The following is a 26,786-nucleotide window of genomic DNA, read 5'->3' as shown; positions in this document are numbered from 1 at the left end:
TCTATTCTTTCACTACAGTAAAAAGAATAAAGCAAAGTGACAAGGAGATAGAGAAGGTATTCTAATAGCTGCATCTCATTACAAGAAAGATAACAGCTCGAAAATGTTTTTTAAAATGATTTAAGTATAATTTAAACTGAAGAAAATGGAAATATCCATCTTACCACAATGATGATTCAGAGTATAGCACCCATTTAAATATGCAGACAAGCTTTCAAAAACTACTGAAAGTTATGCATTGTTAACTTTAGTGTGTGCAAGGAGGGAAATGACTAAGACGCAATGTTTCATAATTCAAGTATTTGAATTTAATTAGTCACATTTTCTTTTACTAGTGACTTTGAAATGTGTCTGCACTATGAAAGCTTGTTTCTGAGAGCAGCCAGATCAAGTGGGGAGAAATCCATTTTATCTGTTTTATTTTTATTTTCCTTCCTCCTCTCTGACCACTTTAATTTACATTTATCCTGCAGCTTCACTTTCATCAACATAAAAGATAGTACTCCGTGGCAAATTACACCAGCTTTTGATCTGAAGTGGACACATCTGTTATGTAAGAACAAGGAGAAGATGAGAAGAGCAAGAATTTACCAAGCTGATTTTTTTAAAAGGTCTATTAATACTTTTTGTAAATGCTCCAAGGATAGATTATTTCTTTAGGCCTAAATTCTTTAAAGTCTTAACATTTTTCCTGCTCACTTAAAGACAAGATAAAATCTTGATCAAAGAAGATTTCTAAATCCTGATTGGAGAATTGAATTCCTTTCAGTCTGGTGTCAGAGCACCTCGCTGCTTGCCAGGAGGGTTCTTGGGCCATAATTACCTGCCTTGAAAAGCAAAATCATCATCATTTGCCTTCAAAGAATATTAGAGTATAGTACACATGACATATTAGGCCAGCCTCACAAATTAGCACAGGTCCACAGAGTCTGCAAGAAATTAGGTCAGACCTGAAAGAAATCAGGCTGTGGTCCAATAAGCTTCTTAATCTTAAATGGGAAATTGGGCTCACAGGGTGTTACGGTTACTGTCTTTATTTATTTTTAAGTTTGACAGAACCAGTAACAGTTTTCAGTGTTAAAGACCTATTTTCCTAAGCCATCAAATATTTCTGATCCTTCTCTTAGATAATTTTTGGCACTGCATAATTTATAAAGAAAGCAAGTTCTGTACTGGTTGGAAACTCATACTTTAAATATATAAATAAACTTACTATTGCCCATAATGCAGGGAAAGAAGAACTTCCCTTGCCCCCAAATATTTCCCTCGAGGCCATAGTTTCCCCTTCAGAAGCAAAGTCTCCTAAAATCCCTGTTTAAAATGCAAAAGTCTTTAGAGAGTTAACCCTTCAAGCATTAGTACACATTAATGTCCAAAGGTTAAGGCTGAGTAAAATGCTCATGAATTTAGAATATAGTGATAATTAGGATAAAGCTGAAATACAAATGAATAAACATAGAGTAATTGTAACTACTAGACACCAAAATCATCCGCAGTTACAGACCTCAGGGTCCAAAAAGAGCGACCAGAATGGATCAGTTGCTGTCAAATATTACCCTAATTTCAATTCGACTGTTAAGCTTAGTCTTGGGGGATGGTCAACATAGCCTGTTCATTTTGAGCACAGGCTTGGGAGTCAGAAGGCTGAGACCTGGTCCCTGACCCTACGGTTTACTCTGACCTTGGTCAAATGACTAACCTCCCTAAACTCTGGTTTCTTAAACTGTGAAATGGAGATACTAATAATATCCTAAATTGTAAAGCTATAACGATGATTAAATGAAGTAAATGAGATTATGTTCCAAATGCTCAGAACAATACCTGGCACATATTAATGATCATCATTATTAAGTGGTCGAAATGGAAAAAGTATAGTTTGGATTTGTGATCCTAAGTTTCTGGCACTCCTATTCGCTCTCTGCCCAGAACCTTCTCTCCTTTCTCATCTCATACAGCGATGAGCCAGAGAGCAAAAGCACCTCAGGAGCAACATTGCTTTCTGGACCGGGTTTTTTCTTCCTCTGCCCTCCAGGGGCCGCTGTGTTTTCCCGAGAGCGCGTGGGATGCCTGGTTGCCACGAGACCGTCGCCAGGCAACCGCGTGTACACACACTCTTGGTCAGGCCCGGGTCTGGTCAACATGGCGGCGCAAGGCACCTGTTCGACCTCTCCATCCAACGTGTCTCCCACATCTGTGTCGCCGCCAGGACCGCCGCCGACCCCGCCCCCGACCTCGACTGCGATCTCAAAGTTCCCCGTGGAGTCAAAGGCGAGCTCTCTCAGCCCACAGCCTCGCTCGACCTGCCGCGAGGACTTGTTGCCCCTCGCAGTGTTTTATGGGCCGCTGGACGCTAAAAACCCACTCCTGGCCTCCTGTGAGAAGGAGATCCAGGAGTTGCTAGGCTTTATGAAGAGAAAGACGGCTTTAGCTACAACGGAGGAACAGGAGCATGAGTTCCACCGGCGTTGGTAAGCAGAGGCAGGGCTCTGGGGCGGGCGCTGTCTGGAGAAGGGCAACTCCCGGGGCCAAAGGAGGTGATGCTTTTGAGGATGCAGGTGGTGGTCCCGGAGCTGGGTCAGTGTTGCGGATTCAGAACTTGGCCAAAGGGCCCTGGAGATATAAACAAAGTTTAAGAAGTGGAGACTCATCGCTATTACAATCCTTAATTCCTGGTAAATGTATCTTGGCTTCCTGCTCGGGTCAGAATAAAAATCAACAAAGAAATGTTTCATAACTCACCATTTCTGTTTCTGAGTGTCTTCTAATTGCTAATCCATGCCAATAAATTTTTGGCTCACTCACAGTTTTCACAACTTTCCATGTTGTGGGTACACTTTTGTATATGGAGGAAAAGGAATAACTTTGAGGTAGCTCAGGTTCATGAAAAAGTTAATTCGTGATGCCATGAAGTATGTCATTCTGTGAACATTTGTACTTTATTCCTTTTTATATTGTTACTAGGATCACAGTGACTTTCTTGATTTTGTGACTCATTTTGCACGTTTGCCTTTTTTTGGATTCTATCACCATGTTGTTATCTTGAACTGCAGACTACCTGTTTTTAAGGTTCTTTCCTGTTTGTGTTACCATCTTTCTTTCCCAGTCAAAACACACTGCAAACTGAACAGCCAGAAGTGTAGACAAGTGGCAAAGAATACCAGAATAGCCAATAGCTTCATCTTATATTTTTCATCCATGTATTTAATATGAAGAAACAGTTTTAACTTATGTTTATTATTCATTCATGCTTTTAACTACATATTTATTGAGCACCTCCTAAATATCAGGTTCTATTCCAGGAACTAGGAAAACATCAAGTTAAAAGATATACAAATTCATAGCCTCATGGAGCATGTATTCTTGTGACTACAGACAGCCACTAAACCAATATGTAAGGAAATTATTTTACAAGGAGATAAGTGCTAGGGAGAAAACTAGAGCAGGGAGGAAGATGGGTGTTATAATTTAAAGTGGGATGGCAGGGAGCATGGTCAAGGAAAGTCAGGAAAAGTGACCTTTGAGAAAGATGAGAAGATGTTATGGTAGTAAGTGATGAGGATTTCTGTAGAAAGAGTCGGCCACACAGGGAGAATGGCAAGTGTAAAGGTCCTGGGGTGGGATTGTGACTGTGGGAAGGACAGGTTTCGGGCAGAAGTGAGGGAGATGAAGAGTTTAGTTTTTAGATATATTAAGATTGAGATGTAATTCACCATACAGGCAGAGTTATTATGTAGGTAGTTGGACATTTGAGTCTGGAGGTCAGAGGAGAAGTACACTGGGATTCATCAGCATATTGATGATATTTAAGCTTTGACATTTGATGGAATAGCTAAGGGCGTGAGCATAGATGGAGAAGAGGAGGGTCCATGGACTTAACCCTGGGGCCCTCCAACATTGACAAGTTGGGAAGATAAGAAGAAACTGGCAGAGACTAAGAAGGAGGAGCTAAAGAGGTAGAGGAAAACCAGTAAGTGTGTGGTGTACTGGAAGCCAAGTAGAGAAAGTGTTTTAAGAAGGAAGGAATGATCAATCAACTGTGGCAAATCATGCTGATGGGCCAAGTAAGATGAGAACCAAGAATTGACTAAGGAAAGCACATTACGTAGCTAAGCTACATATATTTATATTGAAAATGTTTCTGTTTCGGTGACTTAGATAGCAGTTTACCTTCCCATCTCCACTACCAACATTCCAGTTCAAACCGTCACCATCTCAAATTTTCCCTGCAGCTACTTGAGTCTCAAATCTATCCTTCACATAGCAGTCAGGGTAACCTTTATAAATAAATCACCCACTCCCCTATCTAAAGACTTTTGTTTCCCTTTGCTTTTAGAATAAAATTAAGAGTACTTCTGGTGTCTTCCAGGGTCTGAGGCTCTGGCCTTGCCTGCCTCTCTCATCTCAGCTCATCCCTCACTTCTGTCTCAGGACTTTATAGGGAAACAGATCCTTCTGTTTCTCACCCCAGGGACTTTATATTTGATGCCTCCTTTGTCTGAAATGTTCTTTTCTTAACTTTTCAAATATCTGGCTCCTTCTCTTCTTTCAGGTCTTAGCTCAGTTGTTACCTCCTTAGAGTGGCCTTTCATATCAAATGCAGTTTCACCCATCAATTTATACTTGTATTTATTTCTTTTCTTGTGTACTGTCTATCTCCCTGATTAGAATGTGTAAGCTCCCTGATGACGATGAGCCTCTTTTTCATTGCTCTAACACCTACCCTGAGGGTTGGGACATAGTGAACATTCAGTGAATATTTGGCATTGAAAGAATTCAAGAATTACCCTTGCATTCTCAATAATTGCAGACCTGGGTCAACTGGTAAGTACAGTATCTGCCCCATCTTTAAACAGAGAGTCACAAACATTAAGGATTGACATGGACCTTTGCCCTCTAACCTCTCACATATTTAGCCATTTATTTACAGAATAATTTTTTATTGAGTGCCTACTATATGCCAGGGCCTGCACTAGTCATGGGTTATACAGTGATAAACAAAATAGATATGGGAATCTGTGCTCATAGAGAGAGGGAGATAGGCTTTCAATGAGTCACTAAGTCAACGCACAAAAAAGGGCTATGAAGAAGCTACTGAGAGCTTATATGTGCCAGGTTTTGCACTAAGTGCTGGGGATACAGCAACGAACCAGACAAAAATCCCTGCTCTCTTGGTGCTTATATTCTAGAGGGGTAAATAGACAATAAACATATAAAAGAAGTAATTTTATGGTGACCTAGAAAATGATAAATGCTAGGGAGAAAAAGAGAGGAAGGGTTATGGAGTGGGAGACAGGAGGTTGCAATTTTCAATAAGGTGGTTGGAGTAGATAACACTTGAGCACAGGCTTAACGGCAACACAGTGGAGACCTGCCTTCAAAGGAATGGTGAGGGAGGTGACATTAAGCTGAGATTAGAAGGATGCTGGCAGTAGGGCTTCCCTGGTGGCGCAGTGGTTAAGAATCTGCCTGCCAATGCAGGGGACACGGGTTCGAGCCCTGGTCCAGGAAGATCCCACATGCCACGGAGCAACTAAGCCCGTGCGCCACAACTACTGAGCCTGTGCTCTAAAGCCCACAAGCCACAACTGCTGAGCCCGCATGCCACAACTGCTGAAGCCCGAGCGCCTAGAGCCTGTGCTCTGCAACGAGAAGCCACTGCAATGAGAAGCCCTCGCACCGCAATGAAGAGTAGCCCCTGCTCGCCACAACTAGAGAAAGCCCGTGCCTGGCAGTCAACCAGCAAGGAGAGAGGATAAACAGAGGGAACAAGCATGTGGGACGATCTTGGCAGGAAAGAGTCGGGGGCCTTTGGAGGAATGGACAGAGGCCTGTCTAGCACAGTGTGGAGAGTGTGGGTGCAGTGGTATGAGATGAGATTAGAAGAGTAGGTAGGGCTGTGGAAGGTTTTAGAGGCCATTTATAGAGTCTGCATTTATTCCAAATGCAATGGGAGACCATTGCCTAGTTTTTGGCAAAGAAGTAACCTTATGTGATTGTTGTTTTAAAATATTTTGGTGACTTTGTCCAAATGGGGCAATGATGGCAATGTGGAGACCAGTCAGGAGTACAGGAGGTAGGAGCTGCTTTTATAACATATTTGACAGATGGTTATTTTTTAAAATCCAAAATTGTTTCTTTTTATAACTATAGGAACTTCTGTAAGCATAAAAGTTCATTTTATCTAAAATATAGATTTTTTTTTTTTTCGGAACGCGGGCCTCTCACTGTTGTGGCCTCTCCTGCTGTGGAGCACAGACTCCCGACGCACAGGCCCAGTGGCCATGGCTCATGGGCCCAGCCGCTCCATGGCATGTGGGATCCTCCCGGACCGGGGCACGAACCCGCGTCCCCTGCATCGGCAGGCGGACTCCCAACCACTGCACCACCAGGGAAGCCCCTAAAATATAGATTTTGATCATATCAGCAATGTCCTTAAATTTACAGTGTGATATATTTAGAGTGTGATATATTTTAAAGGTATGCTTTTGTTATAAGCACATAAAATTTTGATATTCTGTTTATACAGTTATGATTTTTGTTTTAGAAAATTCTAAGTATCCAACAGCAACTATAAGCAAATAGCAAACCAAAATATATTAACATTCTTTTCTTAAATGATGTACATTACATAGTATGTATTATATTTTCCGTATTTAATTATTATGTAAGCCATTCCCAATGAGCAGTCTTAACTTGAACTTATGGTACACTTAAAAAAAAATTCTCTTATTATATAACCTTGATTGATTTAACGAAGCTGGTATTTTTCTTTTATGAGTAACAAACCTACTCATCATTATCTCATCTGTAAGGTTTGGAAGAATTAACTCTTTCATCTACATAATTTAAGAATTCTATCAAGACTTGGTGAATTTCTTGGATTCATTATATTTATTCTAATACTATAGCATTTCATGAAGCAGCAAATGAACGTGAAAAGGGTAAAACAAACAAACAAAGCAAAACACATTTACCTTTTTAAACTTCTATGGGCTGTATTTGCCACACTCTTTATTTGGCATGGTTATTTACTACATGGTACATGTATATATTTTCCTACCCCTAAATATTATTAATCAGTCCATGAAGGTAGGAGTACCCTGTACCCCCTCTTCCCTTGTCACTCAGTCATTATCATTTAATTACCTGAATGAATTAATTGACATGTTTTTGTTGAGGTTGTTCCATTAATACCCCAACATGTACATGGTAAATATTGATACTAGAGCCATCTTCAGTCCTTAAGTTTAGCTTCCTGTCTGTATTAGTCAGCTTGGGCTACTAATTACTAACTAGTAATTACTAATTAGTCAGTTTGGGCTGCCGTAACAAAATACCATAGACTGGGTGGCTTAAGCAACAGAAATTTGTTTTCTCACAGATCTGGAGGCTAAAAGTCCCAGACAAGGGTCTGGCAGGATCAGTTTCCAGTGAGAGCTCTCTTCCTGGCTTGCAGATGTCCACTTTGTTCTCATATAGCCTTTCCTCTGTGCAAGCACAGAGAGACAGAGACGGGGCTGTGGGGGGGAGGCGGTTAGAGAGACAGAGAGAGAGAGAGAGAGAAAGAGAGAACAAGCTCTCTGGTGTCTCTTTTTAGAATGGATTAATCCCAGTGGACTAGGGCCCCACCCTTATGACCTCATTTAACCTTAATTACTTCCTTAGAGTCTCCCTCTCCAAATACAGCTACACTGTGGATTAGGGCTTCAACATATGAATTTTGAGGGGACGCACACATTCAGTCCATAACACCATTCTTTTCTAGAAATTTATGAGATAGGATTGGATGACTGCTAAGAGAAATTTGGATTTTTCCTAGAAGCATTAATAATTTCCGAGAGAGGGGGAAGGAGTAAATATTAACTAAATGAGTGAACAAAACAGGCAGTGATCTGCTACCCTTTGAATTCTGATCAGAAACCATGTAGGAAGCATAGCCCTAAACTGACTGGGTATTTGAACCCTGGAACTCTCTATAGAAAAGCAAAAAAAATAAGAACAAGGAATTATTTTCCCTAGTCGTTTATATTCATTCATTCATTCTTTCAACAAGTATGTATTGAGTACTGACATATACTAGACATTCACTACTCTTGGGGGCTGGGCAATGAATAATATACGTGAGGTCCTTGCCCTCAGGGAGTTCATATTCCAGAGGACCGGAAGGCCCAGTAATATACTGGCTACGAGCATAGATGCACCCTGCCTCAGTTTCATCAACTGTATATTTTGGATACTAATATTACCCATCTCAGTTGTTATGAAAATGAAATGAAAAATATTCATGTTGGCAAAAGACCCAGAATAGGCAAAACAATACTGAAGAAGAACAAAGTTGGAGGACTGACACTACCTGACTTCAAGACTTACTATAAAGCTACACTAACCAAGACAGCGTGGTATGACAAAAGAATGGACAAATAGATCAAAGGCACAGAATAAAGAGCCCAGACTGACATAAATATAGTCAACTGGTCTTTCACAAAGGAGTAATGGCAATACAATGGAGCAAAGACAGTCTTTTTAACAATAGTGCTGGAACAACTGGACATACACATGTGAAAAATTGAATCTAGACACAGACTTTTACACCCTTCCCCAAAATTAACTCAAAATGGATCACAAACCTAAATGTTGTATGCTGTAAAACTCCTAGAAGATAATGTAGGAGAAATCTAGATGACTGTGGGTTTGGCAATGACTTTTAAGATACAACACCAAAGGCATAATCCATGAAAGAAAGAACTGATAAAATGGACTTCATTAAAATAAAAAATTTCTGCCCTGTGAAAGACACTGTCAAGCGAATGAAAGCCAAGCCACAGACTGGGAGAAAATACTTGCAAAAGACATATCTGATAGGACTGCTATCCAAAATATACATAGAACTCTAGAAACTCAGCGTTAGGAAAACAAACAACCTGATTTAAAAAACGAGCCAAAAACCTTAACAGACATCTACCCAAGGAAGATATACAAATGGCAAATAGATATATGAAAAGATGCTATAAATCGTATGTTATCAGGAAGATGCAAGTTAAAACAATGAGATGCCACTACACACCTATTAGAATGACCAAAATCCAGAACAATGAGAACACCAAATGCTGACAAGGATGTGGGTCAATAGGAAAATTCTCATTCACTGCTGGTGGAAATGCAAAGAGGTACAGCCACTTTTGAAGACAGCTTGATGTTTTCTTACAAAACTGAACACACTCTTACCATATAATCCAGCAGTTGTGATCCTTGGTATTTACCCAAAGGAGTTGAAAACTTATGTCCATATGAAGATCTGCACATGGATGTTAATAGCAGCTTTACTCAAATTGCTAAGACTAGGATGCAAACAAGATGTCTCTCAGTAAGTAAACTGATAAACTGTGGTATATACAGACAATGGAATATTATTCAATGCTAAAAGAAAATGAGCTATCAGGCCATGGAAAAAACATGGGTGAATCTTACATGCAGATTACTAAGTGAAAGAAGCCAATCAGAAAATGCTACATATATATAATTCCAACTATATGACATTTTGAAAAAGGCAAAACTATGGAGAGAGTAAAAAGTTCAATGGTTGCCTGGGGTTAGTGGGGAAGGAGTGATGAACAGGCAGAGCACAGACAATTTTTAGGGCAGGGAAACTACTCTGTATGATACAATGGCAGATACATGTCATTATACATTTGTCCAAACCCATAGAATGGACAACACCAAGGATATACACTAACGTAAACTATGGACACTGGGTGATAATGATGTGTCAGTGTAGGTTCATTAATTGTTAACAAATGTGCCACTTTGGTGGGTGATGTTGATAATGGAGGAGGCTGTGCCTGTGTGGGAGACGAGGGTATACAGGGAATCGCTATACTTTCTGCTCAGTTTTTCTGTGGACTTAGAACTACTCTAAAAAATAAAGTCAATTTAAAAAAATGCATACAAAGAGTATAGTCCCAATGTTCATAGCAGCAGTATTTATAATAGCTAAGATATGGAAACAACCTGTGTCCTTCAACAGATGAATGGATAAAGAAGATGTGATACACACACGCACACACACATGTGCACACACACACAGTGGAATATTACTCAGCCATAACAAAGAATAAAATCTTGCCATTTGCAACAACATGGATAGACTTGGAGGGCATTATGCTAGGTGAAAGAAGTCAGACAGAGAATGACGAATACTGTATGATATCACTTATATGTGGAATCTAAAAAATACAACAAACTAGTGAATATAACAAAAAAGAAACAGACTCCTAGACATAGAGAACAAACTAGTGGTTTGTTCTAGAAGGGGGGAGGGGAAAGATGGAGGTAGGGGATTAAGAGGTACAAACTACTATGTATAAAATAAATAAGCTACAAGGATATATTGTACAGAACAGGAAATATAGTCAATATTTGATAGTAACTATAAATGGAGTATAGCCTTTAAAAATTGTGAATCACTATGTTGTACATCTAAAACATATAATATTATAAATCAACTATACCCCAATAAAAATAGTAAAATTTAAAAAATAAAATCATTAAAAATGCATATAAAGAACTATCAGTGCTTGGTATAAAGGAAACAATACTTTTAACCATAATTACGTTTATCAATAATTAGACATTAACAATAAAGCACATTAAAAAGAGCATGGACTTCCCTGGTGGCGCAATGCTTAAGAATCCGCCTGCCAATGCAGGGTACATGGGTTCAAGCCGTGGTCTGGGAAGATCCCACATGCCGCGGAGCAACCAAGCCTGTGCACCACAACTACTGAGCCTGCGCTCTAGAGCCCACGAACCACAACTACTGAAGCCCGTGTGCCACAACTATTGAAGCCCGGGCGCCTAGAGCCCCTGCTCCCCAACGAGAAGCCACCGCAATGAGAACCCCACGCACCACAACGAAGAACAGTCCCCAATCCTTGCTCGCCGCAACTAGAGAAAGCCTGTGCTAAGCAAGGAAGACCCAACGCGCCCAAAATACATAAATTTATAAAAAACCCCACCTGAATACCTAAAAAAAAAAGAGCACAAGGTAAGTTTTTAAGGATTGCTTGCTAATTTAGGTTTCCTGCTGACTTTGAGGATATCATTTTACTTTATGATTTTTACAGTGCCACCTCTTTGTTTAATATCTGGACCAAATACGCCCCCCGGCTGCCAGCTGCCTATTACAACGAAAAGCTTCTGAAGGTTGGAGATAGACTTTGTGAAATGAAAGTAAGTACCTCCGGAGTAGAAAGAGCCCAAATGAAACTCATTTGCCTAATTATTATCCTTTTGATACCACTCCTATTTTACATGATTTGATTTTTTTTCTTAGAAATATATAAGGGAATACATACAAATTTTAATGAGGCACAGTAGCCAAAACAGTGTTCACTCTAAAATTTTGTGGTTGGGATTCTCCAGAGGTGAGAGATTCCTTAACAGAAAGACGGTTGGCGGAGCATATGCACAGCCCCTAGTTAACAGAGGGTGTGGTAGGCGCCCGACAGGAAATGCTGAGTCATCATGTTCCTACCTTACACAAAGGAGCCCAGACACCACTTCCTGTTGTTTTTCACATGGCTGGCCTTGCCCAGCAGACAGCTCTCATAGCTCCTGGCCTTGCTGCTATGTTGCTTGCTTCCAGGTGCCTTGTTTTAATGACTTTCAGCTCCTTCTTTACATTTTGCTGTACGTATCAGTAATTACAGCGGTCATTCCATACATACCCTGTTTCTTGCTCAGTGTTGTATTCCAACCGAGTTTGTGCCCTTTTTCTAGTTCTATATCAATGCGGAAGTATTGGATTGCTGTGGATTCATGGACTTAGTTTGGTAAGACCACACCATGGCTGGGTTTTCAGTGAACGAAAATGTGAATTTTCCCCCTAAGGTCTGGCACAGGCCCAAATTTTTCAAGTTAAATATGAGCCTTTGGCACACGTGGGATCCTTGGACCAAGAGTTATTTTATACAAAGTGATTTTACGCCAGACACCAGCAGTATTCAGTCTGTTACCGAGCCAGGTCCATTTTCCCCATGCAGAGAAAGCCAAATGCTGAGCCGCTGAGGTTTGCAGCAGCGAAAGAGTTTATTCACAAGGCAGCCAAGCGAAGAACGAGTCTCAGATCCGCCTCCCCTAAGGCGAGGGAGTTGGGATATTTACGAGATATAAGCAGAGTGGTTTTAGGCACGGGGAAAGATGACTGGCGGTAAGGAAAATGGTGAGGTAGTCGGTGTTCTGAGCAGGTGCATCTGGGCTACGTACTTCTGTGTATTCAAAATGGAGGCGTTTAGCAGGACCGGAGGGCGGAGTTTTCCAGCCTCTGACGTCAAAAGGTCATTCAAGGGACACCTGCGCAGGCCCAGTTTTAGGGTCGGTGGTCCCAATCAGCCCCAGCCGGCTCGCCGTGGGCAAAAGCTGACTCCAAGTTCCTGTGAAACGGCTGAGCTGAGTGAAGCTGGGAAGTTATGCAATTTAAGAGAGGAAAAAAGAAAGAGGGAAAAACAAAACAAAACTACAGCGGGCTTAATCAGTGAAGGTAGTTCACAAACTTCTTTCTTTCCTTCCTTTCCAAGCCGTTCCCTTATCTGTTCTGTAAGACAAGCTTACGAATTTCTATTTGTCATGAGCTGCTGTTAACTCCGTGGGGGCAGTTTCAAGTCTCCTTAATCTACAGTTTCTCAGCTTCATTTCCCTCCTCCATTTCTATTTTCTGGACTTGAATCTTTTTGGTCTGGGAGGGAAAGTTACCAAATAGAGGCTAAGATGTGGAGGAACTTTCATAAGGAAGCACTAAGATATATTTTCTGCTGCCGAAATTAGAGAATCATCTTAGCTCCATGTAATTGGACCATACGGAATTTGGAAAACCACAGAAAAAAGCCCCAGGTGAGATCCAACTTGTAAGCTATATTCATGTGAAGTGGAATAATAGTTTTGACCAGAATTAGAGGCGTGCCCCCCCCCCCATTTTTTATGCTTCTTCTCCACATAATAAGAAGCTGGTGATACACAGCCCAGTTTGGGGTGGTTTGAGGAGTATCCAGGTGGGTGGAGGGAAGAAGAAGGAGCATTCTACAGGTTGATAAAGCAAGTTGATGTTGGATAGTGGCTAAGAATTCAGAATATTTCAGGTAAGATATTTACAAATTTACTTAGAGGAACAAAGAAAAGGTTTTAACTACTTTTCAGTGATGGGAAAGTGGGCCGGTAAAGGTATTTGTAATCCTGGAAACAAACTTGAGTGGTTACTTTGGTTTCTAGAATCTAGTTTTATTTTAGTTACAGTAGAACTCATCTTGTTGGACCACGCTTGTTTTGAACCTAGATTTGAATTCATTACGTGAATCAAGTTAGAGCGAAAAGATTCAGAATTAATTAGTGAGCAAGTAACAAACAAGTCAATAGAAATAGAAACAAAACAGCGTTTGACTGTGGTGCCTCCTGAGGGGCGAGGTCACCCAATAGGCAGTTCACACCCAGGGCAGCTGCTTTTCCTGGAAACACAGTTGCAGGGGAGGAAGCAGAGAAAGGGTTGCAGCTGAGTCATATGTAAAACCCTGCTCACATCCACCGCCCTGAAACTCTCCAGGTCAACTGTGCCCCGTGGGCTTCAGAAATGAGGCATCTGACTTTGTAATTGGAATGTAAGCATGAATTAGAACTAACAAGAATCATAGCATCTTAGATTTTTTTGATTCATCCTGATATAATTTAAGAGACTGATGACAGATGAGCCAGCTTATCCCCTGCATTTTTCTCTTCTCCTTTCTTTCCTTCCTTCCTTTTTTCTCCCTCCCTTCTTTTCTCCCTCCTTCCCCCTTTTGTCCCTCCCTTTCTGCCCTCTCCTACTCTTTCTTTTTTGGAGCTTAGGAGGTATCAGAGAAGCAGGGCTGGTTATACAACTCCTCTACCTCTCTCACTGAGTTTGTGGGTTACCATGATCTGTGGAGGTTAAACCTTTGGTTTTTGAGTATATCCAGGTTATTACCACACACAGTGCCCTGGTGACTATTCCCATCTTTGAGGTCATGATGGTCTCATCTCATAATTGGCTTGTTGTGAGGAGAATTAAATGAAATAATGCACATGCATTGCCAAGCACAATGTCTGTTAAGTTTGTGTTTGGAAATAGTAGTGATAATGGTGTCATGGTGATAGTAATAGCGGTGATAGTAATAATCAACATTGACACTATTAAGAATAATATGAATATTACCTAATTTTAATAATGATAAGCAAAAGGATATTTTGAAACCTTCATCAAGTCCTCTTTTTATTTCAGGAATATAAATTGGCCCTTTTACAGTGCTATGGGAGATATCTTCAGCAGTTCAGCATCAACTTTGACGAGAATAAAGCAGATGTGAACCAATTCAAAAGCGTCTTTTTTCCAAAAGGCTTTGAAGACAAAAGTGCTGCGCATACGGTAAGATGAAAGCAGTAGCTAAAATAGCTACCATTTATGATTATGCAATAGGCTGTCCTTTGCTTGACAGCTTCAAAATGTCTTTCATTTGCTTAGCATGGTATTTACTTGTGTGCTGTAAGTTACTTAATAAATATTTTCTGTGCTGGATGAGAAAGTGCACTTATTAAATTTTGTAAAGATGCTTTGGAGATTGTGTCACTATAATCACTTATTCATCCAGGAGACAGTATTTATTATTATTATTATAACTCGTATTGGTAGAATGCTTTTAGTCTACAAAGTACTTTAGAAAACATTGGATCCTCACAATAACTCTATGAGTTAGATACTGTTATTATCCCTATTGTACAAGAGAGAAAACGAAAGCTAATCACACAGTATAATAAGTAGTGGCTCTGGAGAGAAAACAGATCTTTTGATACAAAAGAAATTTTATGCTTTTTTCTACTATACCAGTATTATTATGTTAATTGCTACCAATGAGTCACTGGTGGAGCAGTTACCATGTGCTAGGTAGTCTTCTAAATGCATTACATGAATTGCTATCTTGCAGCCTCATTGCAGTCCTAAGAGACGGGTACTATTATGCCTCTTTTACAGATGAAGAAACTGAGGCTTATTGGAGAGTGAGAAATCCAGCCCTCTTAAAGCAGTGGGCAGAGCTGGTGTTTGAACCCTAATCAGTCTGACTGCAAGGCTATGTTATTCCAAATTTAATGATTATTCTAGGCCTTGGAAACAACATGTGGTTTAATAAGCAGAAAAGATCAAGCATCTTTGAAGGCACATTCAGTTTGCCTGTAACGTAGGTGCATGAATGAGGATACTGCGCAATGTGAGTGGGTGCTTAAGTTGTATGGCGGGGACGGGTGGGCATCCTGATACCAACAAATAATTCTTGGGACACCAGGTGAATGTCCTACAGTTCAACTCTATTCTGACTATCTACCCAGAGACAGTGTCAGATCCCACAGGTTGAGGGATCTGTCTTACAAAACCACCCCCTCCCACTTCAGATGCCAGTCGCAAGCTCAGGTCATCACCTGTAATTCTGACTGACTGGCTATAAATCAGAGGTTCCCGCGACCCCCTCCTTGGGCCAGATAATTTGCTGCAGTGGTTCACAGAACTCGTGGAAACATTTTACTTACTAGATTATAGGTTTATTATAAAAGGATATAATATAACTCAGCAACAGCCAGAGGGAAGAGATACATAGAGCAAGGCGTGGGGAAAGGGTGCGGGGCTTCAGTGGCCTCTGCAGACACACCACTCTCCCAGCACCTCCACCTGTTCATCACGCTGGAAGCTTCCCAAGCCCCATCCTTCTGGGTTTTTATGGAGGATTCATAGCATACGCATGATTGATTGAATCATTGGCCATTGGTGATAGATTCAACTTCCAGCCCCTCCCCCCTTCCCTGGAGGTCAGGGGCTGGGACTCAAAGTGCTAAACCTCTAATCACATGGTTGGCTCCACAGGCAGCTAACCTCCATCCTTAGACACTTTACAAAAGTACCTCATGAACATAGCAGAACATATCTTTGTCACTCTTAACACTTAGGAAATTCCAAGGGTTTTCGGAGAGCTAGGAACTGTGGATGAAGACCAGATACATATGAGAAATATATTTTGAACAACTGAATGACCAAATCCATATTTCTTATAAACTATAATATCTCAGTGCCCCATTGGGAAGAGTGCTGAATGAAAAGTTTGAATTTTTAAGGCCCCTCCTGTATCACCCTGATCCAGGCTTCCGTATCTCTCTCTTACACTGTTGAATTATTCTGCTTCCATTTCCACTCAGCCTCCCTAGCTGTGAAACCAACTACATGGTGGCTAGAAATAGCTTACATGTATCCAAGCACGAAGTCTGCCTGGTAGAGTAAGGCTCATTTGTGTTACTAAGACTCTCCACTCCCAGTAGTACTGATGATTCTCTAGCCAAAATCTCTCTTCTGAACTCATCTATCCAGTTAACATCATAAAGATCTCACACTCGTCGTGTCCAAAACTGAACTCATCTTTTTTTCTTCCATAATTGGCTCCAGCCAGTAACCCAAGCAGGAAAGTGTTGCAGACCTCTCTGCTCTTTTACCTCCCACTTCTTTTTTTTTTTTTTTAACATGTTTATTGGAGTATAATTGCTTTACAATGGTGTGTTAGTTTCTGCTGTATAATAAAGTGAATCAGCTATACATAAACATATATTCCCATATCTCCTCCCTCTTCTGTCTGCCTCACCCTCCCTATCCCACCCCTCTAGGTGGTTACAAAGCACCAAGCTGATCTCCCTGTGCTATGTGGCTACTTCCCACTAGCTATCTATTTCTCATTAGGTAGTGTATATATGTCCATGCCACTCTCTCACTTCGTCCCAGCTTAGCCTTCCCCCTTCCGTGTCCTCAAGTCCATTCTCTACGTCTGCATCTTTTTTCCCGTCCTGCCCCTAGGTTCTTCAGAACATTTTTTTTTTTTTTTTAGATTCCATGTATATGTGTTACCATATGGTATTTGTTTATCTCTTTCTGACTTACTTCACTCTGTATGACAGTCTCTAGGTCCATCCACCACACTACAAATAATTTAGTTTCTTTTTATGGCTGAGTAATATTCCATTGTATATATGTACCACATCTTCTTTATCCATTCATCTGTTGATGGACACTTAGGTTGCTTCCATGTCCTGGCTATTGTAAATAGAGCTGCAGTGAACATTGTGGTATATGACTCTTTTTGAATTATGGTTTTCTCAGGGTATATGCCCAGTAGTGGGATTGCTGGGTCATATGGTAATTCTATTTTAGTTTTTTAAGGAACCATCATACTGTTCTCCATAGTGTCTGTATCAGTTTACATTCCCACCAACAGTGCAAGAGGGTTCCCTTTTCTCCACACCCTCTCCAGCATTTATTGTTTGTAGATTTTTTTTTTTTTTTTGGGAGGGTACGCGGGCCTCTCACTGTTGTGGCCTCTCCTGTTGCGGAGCACAGGCTCCGGACGTGCAGGCTCAGTGGCCATGGCTCACAGGCCCAGCCGCTCCGCAGCATGTGGGATCTTCCCGGACCGGGGCACGAACCTGTGTCCCCTGCATTGGCAGGCGGACTCTCAACCACTGCGCCACCAGGGAAGCCCTGTTTGTAGATTTTTTGATGCTGGCCATTCTGACTGGTGTGAGGTGATACCTCACTGTAGTTTTGATTTGCATTTCTCTCATGATTAGTGATGTTGAGCATCCTTTCATGTGTTTGTTGGCAATCTGTATATCTTCTTTGGAGAAATGTCTATTTAGGTCTTCTGCCCATTTTTGGATTGGGTTGTTTGTTTCTTTGATATTGAGCTGCATGAGCTTGCCTGTATATTTTGGAGATTAATCCTTTGTCAGTTGCTTTGTTTGCAAATATTTTCTCCCATTCTGAGGGTTGTCTTTTGGTCTTGTTTATGGTTTCCTTTGCTGTGCAAAAGCTTTTAAGTTTCATTAGGTCCCATTTGTTTATTTTTGTTTTTATTTCCATTTCTTTAGGAGGTGGGTCAAAAAGGATCTTTCTGTGATGTATGTCATAGAGTGTTCTGCCTATGTTTTCCACTAAGAGTTTTATGGTGTCTGGTTTCACGTTTAGGTCTTTAATCCATTTTGAGTTTATTTTTGTGTATGGTGTTAGGGAGTGTTCCAATTTCATTCTTTTGTATGTAGCTGTCCAGTTTTCCCAGCACCACTTACTGAAGAGGCTGACTTCTTTCTCCATCGTATATTCTTGCTTCCTTTATCAAAGATAAGGTGACCATATGTGTGTGAGTTTATCTTTGGGCTTTCTATCCTGTTCCATTGATGTATATTTCTGTTTTTGTGCCACTACCATACTGTCTTGATTACTGTAGCTTTGTAGTATAGCCTGAAGTCAGGAAGACTGATTCCTCCAGCTCTGTTTTGCTTTCTCAAGATTACTTAGGCTGTTAAGGGTCTTTTATGTTTCCATACAAATTGTGAAATTTTTTGTTCTAATTCTGTGAAAAATGCCATTGGTAGTTTGATAGGGATTGCATTGAATCTGTAGATGGCTTTGGGTAGTATAGTCATTTTCACAGTGTTGATTCTTCCAATCCAAGAGCATGGTATATCTCTCCATCTCTTTGTATCAGTTTTAATTTCTTTCATCAGTGTCTTATAGTTTTCTGCATGCAGGTCTTTTGTCTCCTTAGGTAGGTTTACTCCTAGGTATTTTATTCTTTTTGTTGCAACGGTAAATGGGAGTGTTTCCTCAATTTCTCTTTCAAATTTTTCATCATTAGTGTATAGGAATGCAAGAGAATTCTGTGCATTAATTTTATGTCCTGCTACTTTACCAAATTCATTGATTAGCTCTAGTAGTTTTCTGGTAGCATCTTTGGGATTCTCTCTATATATAGTATCATGTCATTTGCAAACAGTAACAGCTTTACTTCTTTTCTGATTTGGATTCTTTTTATTTCTTGTTCTTCTCTGATTGCTGTGGCTAAAACTTCCAAAACTATGTTGAATAATAGTGGTGAGAGTGGGCAACCTTGTCTTGTTCCTGATCTTAGTGGAAATGATTTCAGTTTTTCACCATGGGGAATGATGTTGTCTGTGGGTTGGTCATATATGGCCTTTATTATGTTGAGGTAAGTTCCTGCTATGCCTACTTTCTGGAGAGTTTTTATCATAAATGCTTGTTGAATTTTGTCAAGTTTTTTCTGCATCTGTTGAGATGATCGTATGGTTTTTCTCCTTCAGTTTGTTAATATGGTGTATCACATTCATTGATTTGCGTATACTGAAGAATCCTTGCATTCCTGGGATAAACCCCACTTGATCAAGGTGTATGATCCTTTTAATGTGCTGTTGGATTCTCTTTGCTAGTATTTTGTTGAGGATTTTTGCATCTATGTTCATCAGTGATATTGGCCTGTAGTTTTCTTTTTTTGTGACATCTTTGTCTGGTTTTGGTATCAGGGTGATGGTGGCCTCGTAGAATGAGTTTGGGAGTGTTCCTCCCTCTGGTATATTTCGGAAGAGTTTGAGAAGGCTAAGTGTTAGCACTTCTCTAAATGTTTGAAAGAATTCGCCTGTGAAGCCATCTGGTCCTGGGCTTTTGTTTGTTGGAAGATTTTTAATCACAGTTTCAATTTCAGTGCTTGTAATTGGTCTGTTTATATTGTCTATTTCTTCCTGGTTCAGTCTTGGGAGGTTGTGCTTTTCTAAGAATTTGTGCATTACTTCCATTCCTTGTCCCTTTTATTGGCATATAGTTGCCTGTAATAATCTCATAATCCTTTGTATTTCTGCAGTGTCAATTGTTACTTCTCCTTTTTCATTTCTAATTCTGATGAATTGAGTCTTCTCCCTTTTTTTCTTGATGAGTCTGGCTAACGGTTTATCAATTTCGTGTATCTTCTCAAAGAACCAGCTTTTAGTTTTATTGATCTTTGCTATTGTTTCCTTCATTTCTTTTTTATTTATTTCTAATCTGATCTTTATGATTTCTTTCCTTCTGCTAACTTTGGGGTGTTTTGTTCTTCTTTCTCTAATTGCTTTAGGTGTAAGGTTAGGTTGTTTATGTGAGATGTTTGTTGTTTCTTGAGGTAGGATTGTATTGCTATAAACTTCCCTCTTAGAACTGTTTTTGTTGCATTCCATAGGTTTTGGGTCGTCGTGTTTTCATTGTCATTTGTTTCTAGGTATTTTTTAATTTCCTCTTTGATTTATTCAGTGATCTCTTGGTTATTTAGTAGTGTATTGTTTAGCCTCCATGTGTTTATATTTTTTACAGATTTTTTCCTGTAATTGGTATCTAGTCTCATAGCATTGTCAGAAAAGATACTTGATATGATTTCTGTTTTCTTAAATTTACCAAGGCTTGATTTGAGACCCAAGATATGATCTATCCTGAAGAATGTTCCATGAGCACTTGAGAAGTGTATTCTGTTGTTTTTGGGTGGAATGTCCTATAAATATCAATTAAGTCCATCCTGTTCAATGTATCATTTAAAGCTTGTGTTTCCTTATTTATTTTCATTTTGGATGATCTATCCATTGGTGAAACTGGGGTTTTAAATTCCCCTACAATGATTGAGTTGCTGTCGATATCCCTTTTTTTTTTTTTTTTTTTTTGTGGTATGCAGGCCTCTCACTGTTGTGGCCTCTCCCGTTGCAGAGCACAGGCTCTGGACGTGCAGGCTAAGCAGCCATGGCTCACGGGCCTAGCTGCTCCGCGGCATGTGGGATCTTCCCAGACTGGGGCACGAACCTGTGTCCCCTGCATCGGCAGGTGGACTCGCAACCACTGCGCCACCAGGGAAACCCCTGTTGATATCCATTTTAATGGCTGTTAGCATTTGCCTTGTGTATTGAGGTGCTCTTATGTTGGGTGCATAAACATTATAGTTGTTACATCTTCTTGGATTGATCCCATGATCATTATGTAGTGTCCTTCTTTGTCCCTTGTAATAGTCTTTATTTTAAAGTCTATTTTGTCTGATATGAGAATTGCTACTCCAGCTTTCTTTTGATTTCCATTTGCATGGAATATCTTTTTCCATCCCCTCATTTTCAGTCTGTATGTGTCCCTAGGTCTGAAGTGGGTCTCTTGTAGACAGCATATATACGGGTCTTGCTTTTGTATCCTTTCAGCCAGTCTATGTCTTTTGGTTGGAGCATTTATTCCATTTACATTTAAGGTATTTATCGATATGTATGTTCCTGTTACCATTTTCTCAATTGTTTTGGGTTTGTTATTGTAGGTCTTTTCCTTCTCTTGTGTTTCCTGCCTAGAGAAGTTCCTTTAGCATTTGTTGTGAAGCTGGTTTGGTGGTGCTGAATTCTCTTAGCTTTTGCTTGTCTGTAAAGGTTTTAATTTCTCTGTTGAATCTGAATGAGATCCTTGCTGGGTAGAGTAATCTTGGTTGTAGGTTTTTCCCTTTCATCACTTTAAATATGCCCTGCCAGTCCCTTCTGGCTTGTAGAGTTTCTGCTGAAAGATCAGCTGTTAACCTTATGGGGATTCCCTTGTATGTTATTTGTTGCTTTTCCCTTGCTGCTTTTAATATTTTTTCTTTGTATTTAATTTTTGATAGGTTGATTAATATGTGTCTTGGTGTGTTTCTCCTTGGATTTATCCTGTATGGGACTCTCTGTGCTTCCTGGACTTGTTTAACTATTTCCTTTCCCATATTAGGGAAGTTTTCAACTGTAATCTCTTCAAATATTTTATCAGTCCCTTTCTTTTTCTCTTTTTCTTCTGGGACCCATAAAATTCAAATGTTGGTGCCTTTAATGTTGTCACAGAGGTCTCTGAGCCTGTCCTCAATTCTTTTCATTCTTTTTTTCTTTATTCTGCTCTGCAGTAGTTATTTCCATTATTTTATCTTCCAGGTCACTTGTCTGTTCTTCTGCTTCAGTTATTCTGCTATTGATTCCTTCTAGAGAATTTTTAATTTCATTTATTGTGTTGTTCATCATTGTTTGTTTGCTCTTTAGTTCCTCTAGATCCTTGTTAAACATTTCTTGTATTTTCTCGATTCTCTTTCCAAGATTTTGGATCATCTTTACTCTCATTACTCTGAATTCTTTTTCAGGTAGACTGCCTATTTCCTCTTCATTTGTTTGGTCTGGTGGGTTTTTACCTTGCTCCTTCATCTGCTGGGTATTTCTCTGTCTTCTTGTTTTGCTTAACTTACCGTGTTTGGTGTCTCCTTTTCGCAGGCTGCAGGTTCATAGTTCCTGTTGTTTTTGGTGTCTGCCCCCAGTGGGTAAGGTTGGTTCAGTGGGTTTTGTAGGCTTCCCGTTGGAGGGGACTGGTGCCTGTGTTCTGGTGGATGAGGCTGGATCTTGTCTTTTTGATGGGCAGGACTGCATCTGGTGGTGTGTTTTGGGGTGTCTGTGACCTTATTATGATTTTAGGCAGCCTCTCTGCTAATGGGTAGGGTTGTGTTCCTGTCTTGCTAGTTGTTTGCCATGGGGTGTCCAGCCCTGCAGCTTGCTGGTCATTGAGTGAAGCTGCGTCTTAGCATTGAGATGGAAATCTCTGAGAGAGCTTTCTCACCGTTTGTTATTACATGAGGCTGGGAGGTCTCTGGTGGACCAGTGTCCTGAACTTGGCTCTCCCACCTCAGAGGCTCAGTCCTGATACCCGGCCAGAGCACCAAGACCCTGAGCACACAGCAGGCTGAGAGGCTTGTCTGCTCACCCACCTGGGCGGGTCGGGGCCTTGGGTTGGGGCTTTGGAGGTCAGATCCCAGGGAGAGGACTCTTACCTCTCATTTCTGATTGTTCACTAAACCCCACTGCCTCAGGCAAGGCTTAAATCTTCCCATTCTTTTTATCCCCCCTTTCAGAGCTCCATTTCAGGACTCTTTTTTCTTTTTTTTAACATCTTTATTGGAGTATAATTGCTTTACAGTGGTGTGTTAGTTTCTGCTTTATAACAAAGTGAATCAGTTATATATATACATATATGCCCGTATCTCTTCCCTCTTGCGTCTGCCTCCCTCCCACCCTCCCTATCCCACTCCTCTAGGTGGTCACAAATCACCGAGCTGATCTCCCTGTGCTATGCGGCTGCTTCCCACTAGCTATCTGTTTTACATTTGGTAGTGTATATACGTCCATACCTCTCTCTCACTTTGTCCCAGCTTACCCTTCCCCCTCCCCATATCCTCAAGCCCATTCTCTAGTAGGTCTGTGTCTTTATTCCCGTCTTACCCCTGGGTTCTTCATGACCTTTTTTTTTTTTTCTTAGATTCCATATATATGTGTTAGCATACGGTATTTGTTTGTCTCTTTCTGACTTACTTCACTCTGTATGACAGACCCTAGGTCCATCCACCTCACTACAAATAACTCAGTTTCGTTTCTTTTTATGGCTGAGTAATATTCCATTGTATATAAGTGCCACATCTTCTTTATCCATTTATCTGTCCATGGACACTTAGGTTGCTTCCATGTCCTGGCTATTGTAAATAGAGCTGCAATGAACATTGTGGTACATGACTCTTCTTGAATTATGGTTTCTCAGGACAACCTCAGAGGCCTTTGATCTCTCCTAGCTCCTGCATGTAGCTTTGTCTTCCATCTGCTTTGCATCTTTCACACTTTTGTCAGAATTCATTTCTAAAGTGTAAATCAAATAATTGTACTCCATTGCTCTTTGGATTTGCCCTTTTGCCGTAGTCCATATTCCTTGCAATGGTGTGGAAGCTCTCCATGTTCTGACCATGGACCACCTCTATAGCCTAATTTATCTTATACCTTCTCATCCAACTTTAAAAAAGACTTTCAAATCAGTGACCACAGCAAGCACCTCAAGCATTCCTAACACTGTGTGTGCCTGGAACACTTTTCCCTCTGTCAAGAGCCTTGTCTTCGTCATCTTTGACTCCCTGTTGCTTAGCGTGTGGCAAACAGAGGTGGTCAGCAAACATTTGCTGAAGGAATTGTGTAAATGGTAATAATTACATCTGAATTAATATGTTAACATGCCATTGTGGGGCTTTACAAAAATTGATTCAATTCTATATTCTTGGAAGTAGGATTTTGTACTTTTTTTTTGCTTTTGAAAATTTTTTTGACCAAGGAAAGGTGATCTTAACTAAATGAATGCTTTGAAGAAACCTATTTTACCGTGTTTCTTTCCATATGTTAGTCCAATAAGGCTGCTGTAACAAAAATCCAGAGGTTGGATGGCTTAAACAACATTTATTGCTCACAGTTCTGGAGACTGGGAAATGCATGATCAGGGTGCTGGAAAATTCAGTGTCTGATAAGGGCCTGATTCCCCCTGTGTCCCCATATGGCAGACGGCAAGGTTGCAACATATAAATTTTGGGAGGACACAAACATTCAGTCTATTGACCTCTACTAATTTATTGAATCAGTTAAGAAGAATCGTTTCCATTTTAGTTTTGTACATTTTAAGAAGTGCTTTCCTAAGTTGCATAACGTTATTTATATTCTTTTTCTTTTCCTCATGTGTTTCAGTTTCATGCTTTAAGTGGCAGAAATATTTGCAACTACCAGCTGGTCTGTGACAGTGACATGAACCTGCAGAATAAAGAATCTGTGGCCCGGTGTCTGCATATCTTGTCCTCCTTAAGGCTCATCATGCAGGTGGCTTTGCCACAGGAGCAACTTTGCTGGATTATATTCAATGGTATATGTCAGTGTCTTTTATTTTTCATTGTGTCTTTCAGAAAGGTATTTAAATACTGAGTTTGACGGTGACTTGATTACCTTGTGATTTAAAACATGTTCATTTCCTCTTAGGGGCAAGACGGGAATAAAGATGCAGACCTACTAGAGAATGGACTTGAGGATATGGGGAGGGGGAAGGGTAAGCTGGGACAAAGTGAGAGAGTGGCATGGACATATATACACTACCAAACGTAAAATAGATAGCTAGTGGGAAGCAGCCGCATAGCACAGGGAGATCAGCTCGGTGCTTTGTGACCACCTAGAGGGGTGGGATAGGGAGGGTGGGAGGGGGGAGGCAGACGCAAGAGGGAAGAGATATGGGGACATATGTATATATATAACTGATTCACTTTGTTATAAAGCAGAAACTAACACACCCTTATAAAGCAATTTAATAAAGATGTTATTTCCTAATAGGATACTTGCGGGCTTTTTTACATTTTTATTATATTTCAGTTTGTCCTTACGAGGAGGGACTTATACAGCATGTCTGTGGATTTTCTGCTCAAGGGAGGGTCAGAGGCTGTGGGGATAATCAGTTTCACATATATACAAAATAGGGACCACAGTTAGTAAGTAAATATAAATGGGGAAGGATCGGAGGACAGGTTAGATCGTTTCTAAGCATCATGCGTTTATTGGTCCTCTCCATGAACACTTCGGCCAATGACCAGGGCTTCCTATGCATCAGCCTTCTTGTCCTGCTTGATTTTGAGTGAGGAGCTCTGAGAATGTGCATGTATGTATGTGTATAGTGTATTTACATACATATATATGCATCGTACAGATACACATATGTACATGTATATGCATTATATATGTATTATATATGTTTCATGAAATGAATCTTATCTATCAAAATGTAGCATTTGTTTTTTCCTTTTAAGACTTACAATTTAAATTCAACTAAAATTCTCTTTAAAGTTACAATTTGAAGTTACGATGAGTCACCTGATGAGTCGCCTACAGTATTGTTTTCTGGATAACATATTCCTGAAAGAAAAGTAATAAGAGTGTGTTCTGTGTGTCTAAGACCAGGGTAAAATAACCTGGAAGAAAACATATTGGATTTTCTCTCATCCATGGCAACTGACAGTACATTTCCTAGCCTTTTACTTCCTTGATCTCCCCAAATAATTTGACATTTTGATTGTAATTAGACCTTACATTTGCTACCAGAGGTAAGGCTGACTCTGGAAGACATTTTTCAGTCCAGTGATTGTTAAGCTTTTGGGCCTCCTCATCCTCAGAGTTGCCACGGCTGTCTCTGCACCTGGATTCCTCACACATCTTGGCAGGGATTGAACAGGCAGAGCTTCTGTACTCAGGAAGGAGTGATAGGCCTGAGGGTTGGGCCCTGCAGTCAGGCTTTGCTTGAAAGGTGGAAATGATGCACCTGTCTGAAACCCTTTTCAGATCACACACAAAACCCCCCAATATTCTTTAAAAAAAAAGGCTGAACGATTTCTGTATCTTCTACATCCTTTTTCTGGTGTGTGCTTTTTCCTTATACATATGACATCGTGTTCTAGATTTTATCCTGTTTCCTAAATAGTTTTCAGCTCAGCACTATGGTTTTAGAATCTAGCCGTGTTGCTATATGTAAACCTAGTTTGTTAACTCTGCCTGCTGAATTGTATTTGGCAGATAGCTATGCACCCGTAGGGATGGGTACCTGGTTTGCCCTGCCTCTCTAACTGCACAAATAATTCTGCAGTGAATATCCTTGCCTCTGTCCTTTTATAGACCTGTGTGAGAGTTTTCTGGGACTTATGCCCAGGAGTGAGGTTCCTGGATTGTGGGAGATATATATACTTAGTGTCATTAACTGCTGTTCCTGTTTTAGTTAATTCATCTCAAACTTATTAAGTGCCAGGCATTGTTCTAGACGCTAGGGATACAGTAGTGGACGACAGACAAAAATCCTGTTCTCATGCTTACATAATGCTTCAGGGAGATGATGAACAAGTCAAGACTAAGTGATGTATCAGATGGTGATGAGTGCTATGGAGGAAAGTAGAGCCGAGAAAGGGGTTAGGGAGAGCACTGGCTGGGCTGGGGCTGGGCTGCAAGTTTATTTTATTTTTTAAAAAAGATTTATTTATTTTATTTTAATTTTTGGGGCTGCATTGGGTCTTCGTTGC

At 40.4% G+C, this 26,786-nt stretch overlaps 1 protein-coding gene across 1 annotated transcript in view; it reads left to right on the top strand.

Moving 5' to 3' along the window:
* The first annotated feature begins 2,139 nt into the window (after positions 1 to 2,139).
* CFAP54 (cilia and flagella associated protein 54) overlaps positions 2,140 to 26,786 on the top strand; it is a 310,172-nt gene continuing 285,525 nt past the window's right edge. Inside the window, exons 1-4 of the mRNA XM_030856338.2 lie at positions 2,140 to 2,468; positions 11,124 to 11,229; positions 14,285 to 14,428; positions 24,430 to 24,601. Coding sequence (XP_030712198.2) covers positions 2,140 to 2,468; positions 11,124 to 11,229; positions 14,285 to 14,428; positions 24,430 to 24,601 — 751 coding nt within the window. The remainder of the gene's footprint in view (positions 2,469 to 11,123; positions 11,230 to 14,284; positions 14,429 to 24,429; positions 24,602 to 26,786) is intronic.

The sequence above is a fragment of the Globicephala melas genome, chromosome 10 (assembly GCF_963455315.2).
Source record: "Globicephala melas chromosome 10, mGloMel1.2, whole genome shotgun sequence".
NCBI classification, from domain to species: domain Eukaryota; kingdom Metazoa; phylum Chordata; class Mammalia; order Artiodactyla; family Delphinidae; genus Globicephala; species Globicephala melas.
Note: the sequence above shows the minus strand (reverse complement) of the source record. Positions and strands in the feature narration are given on the sequence as shown.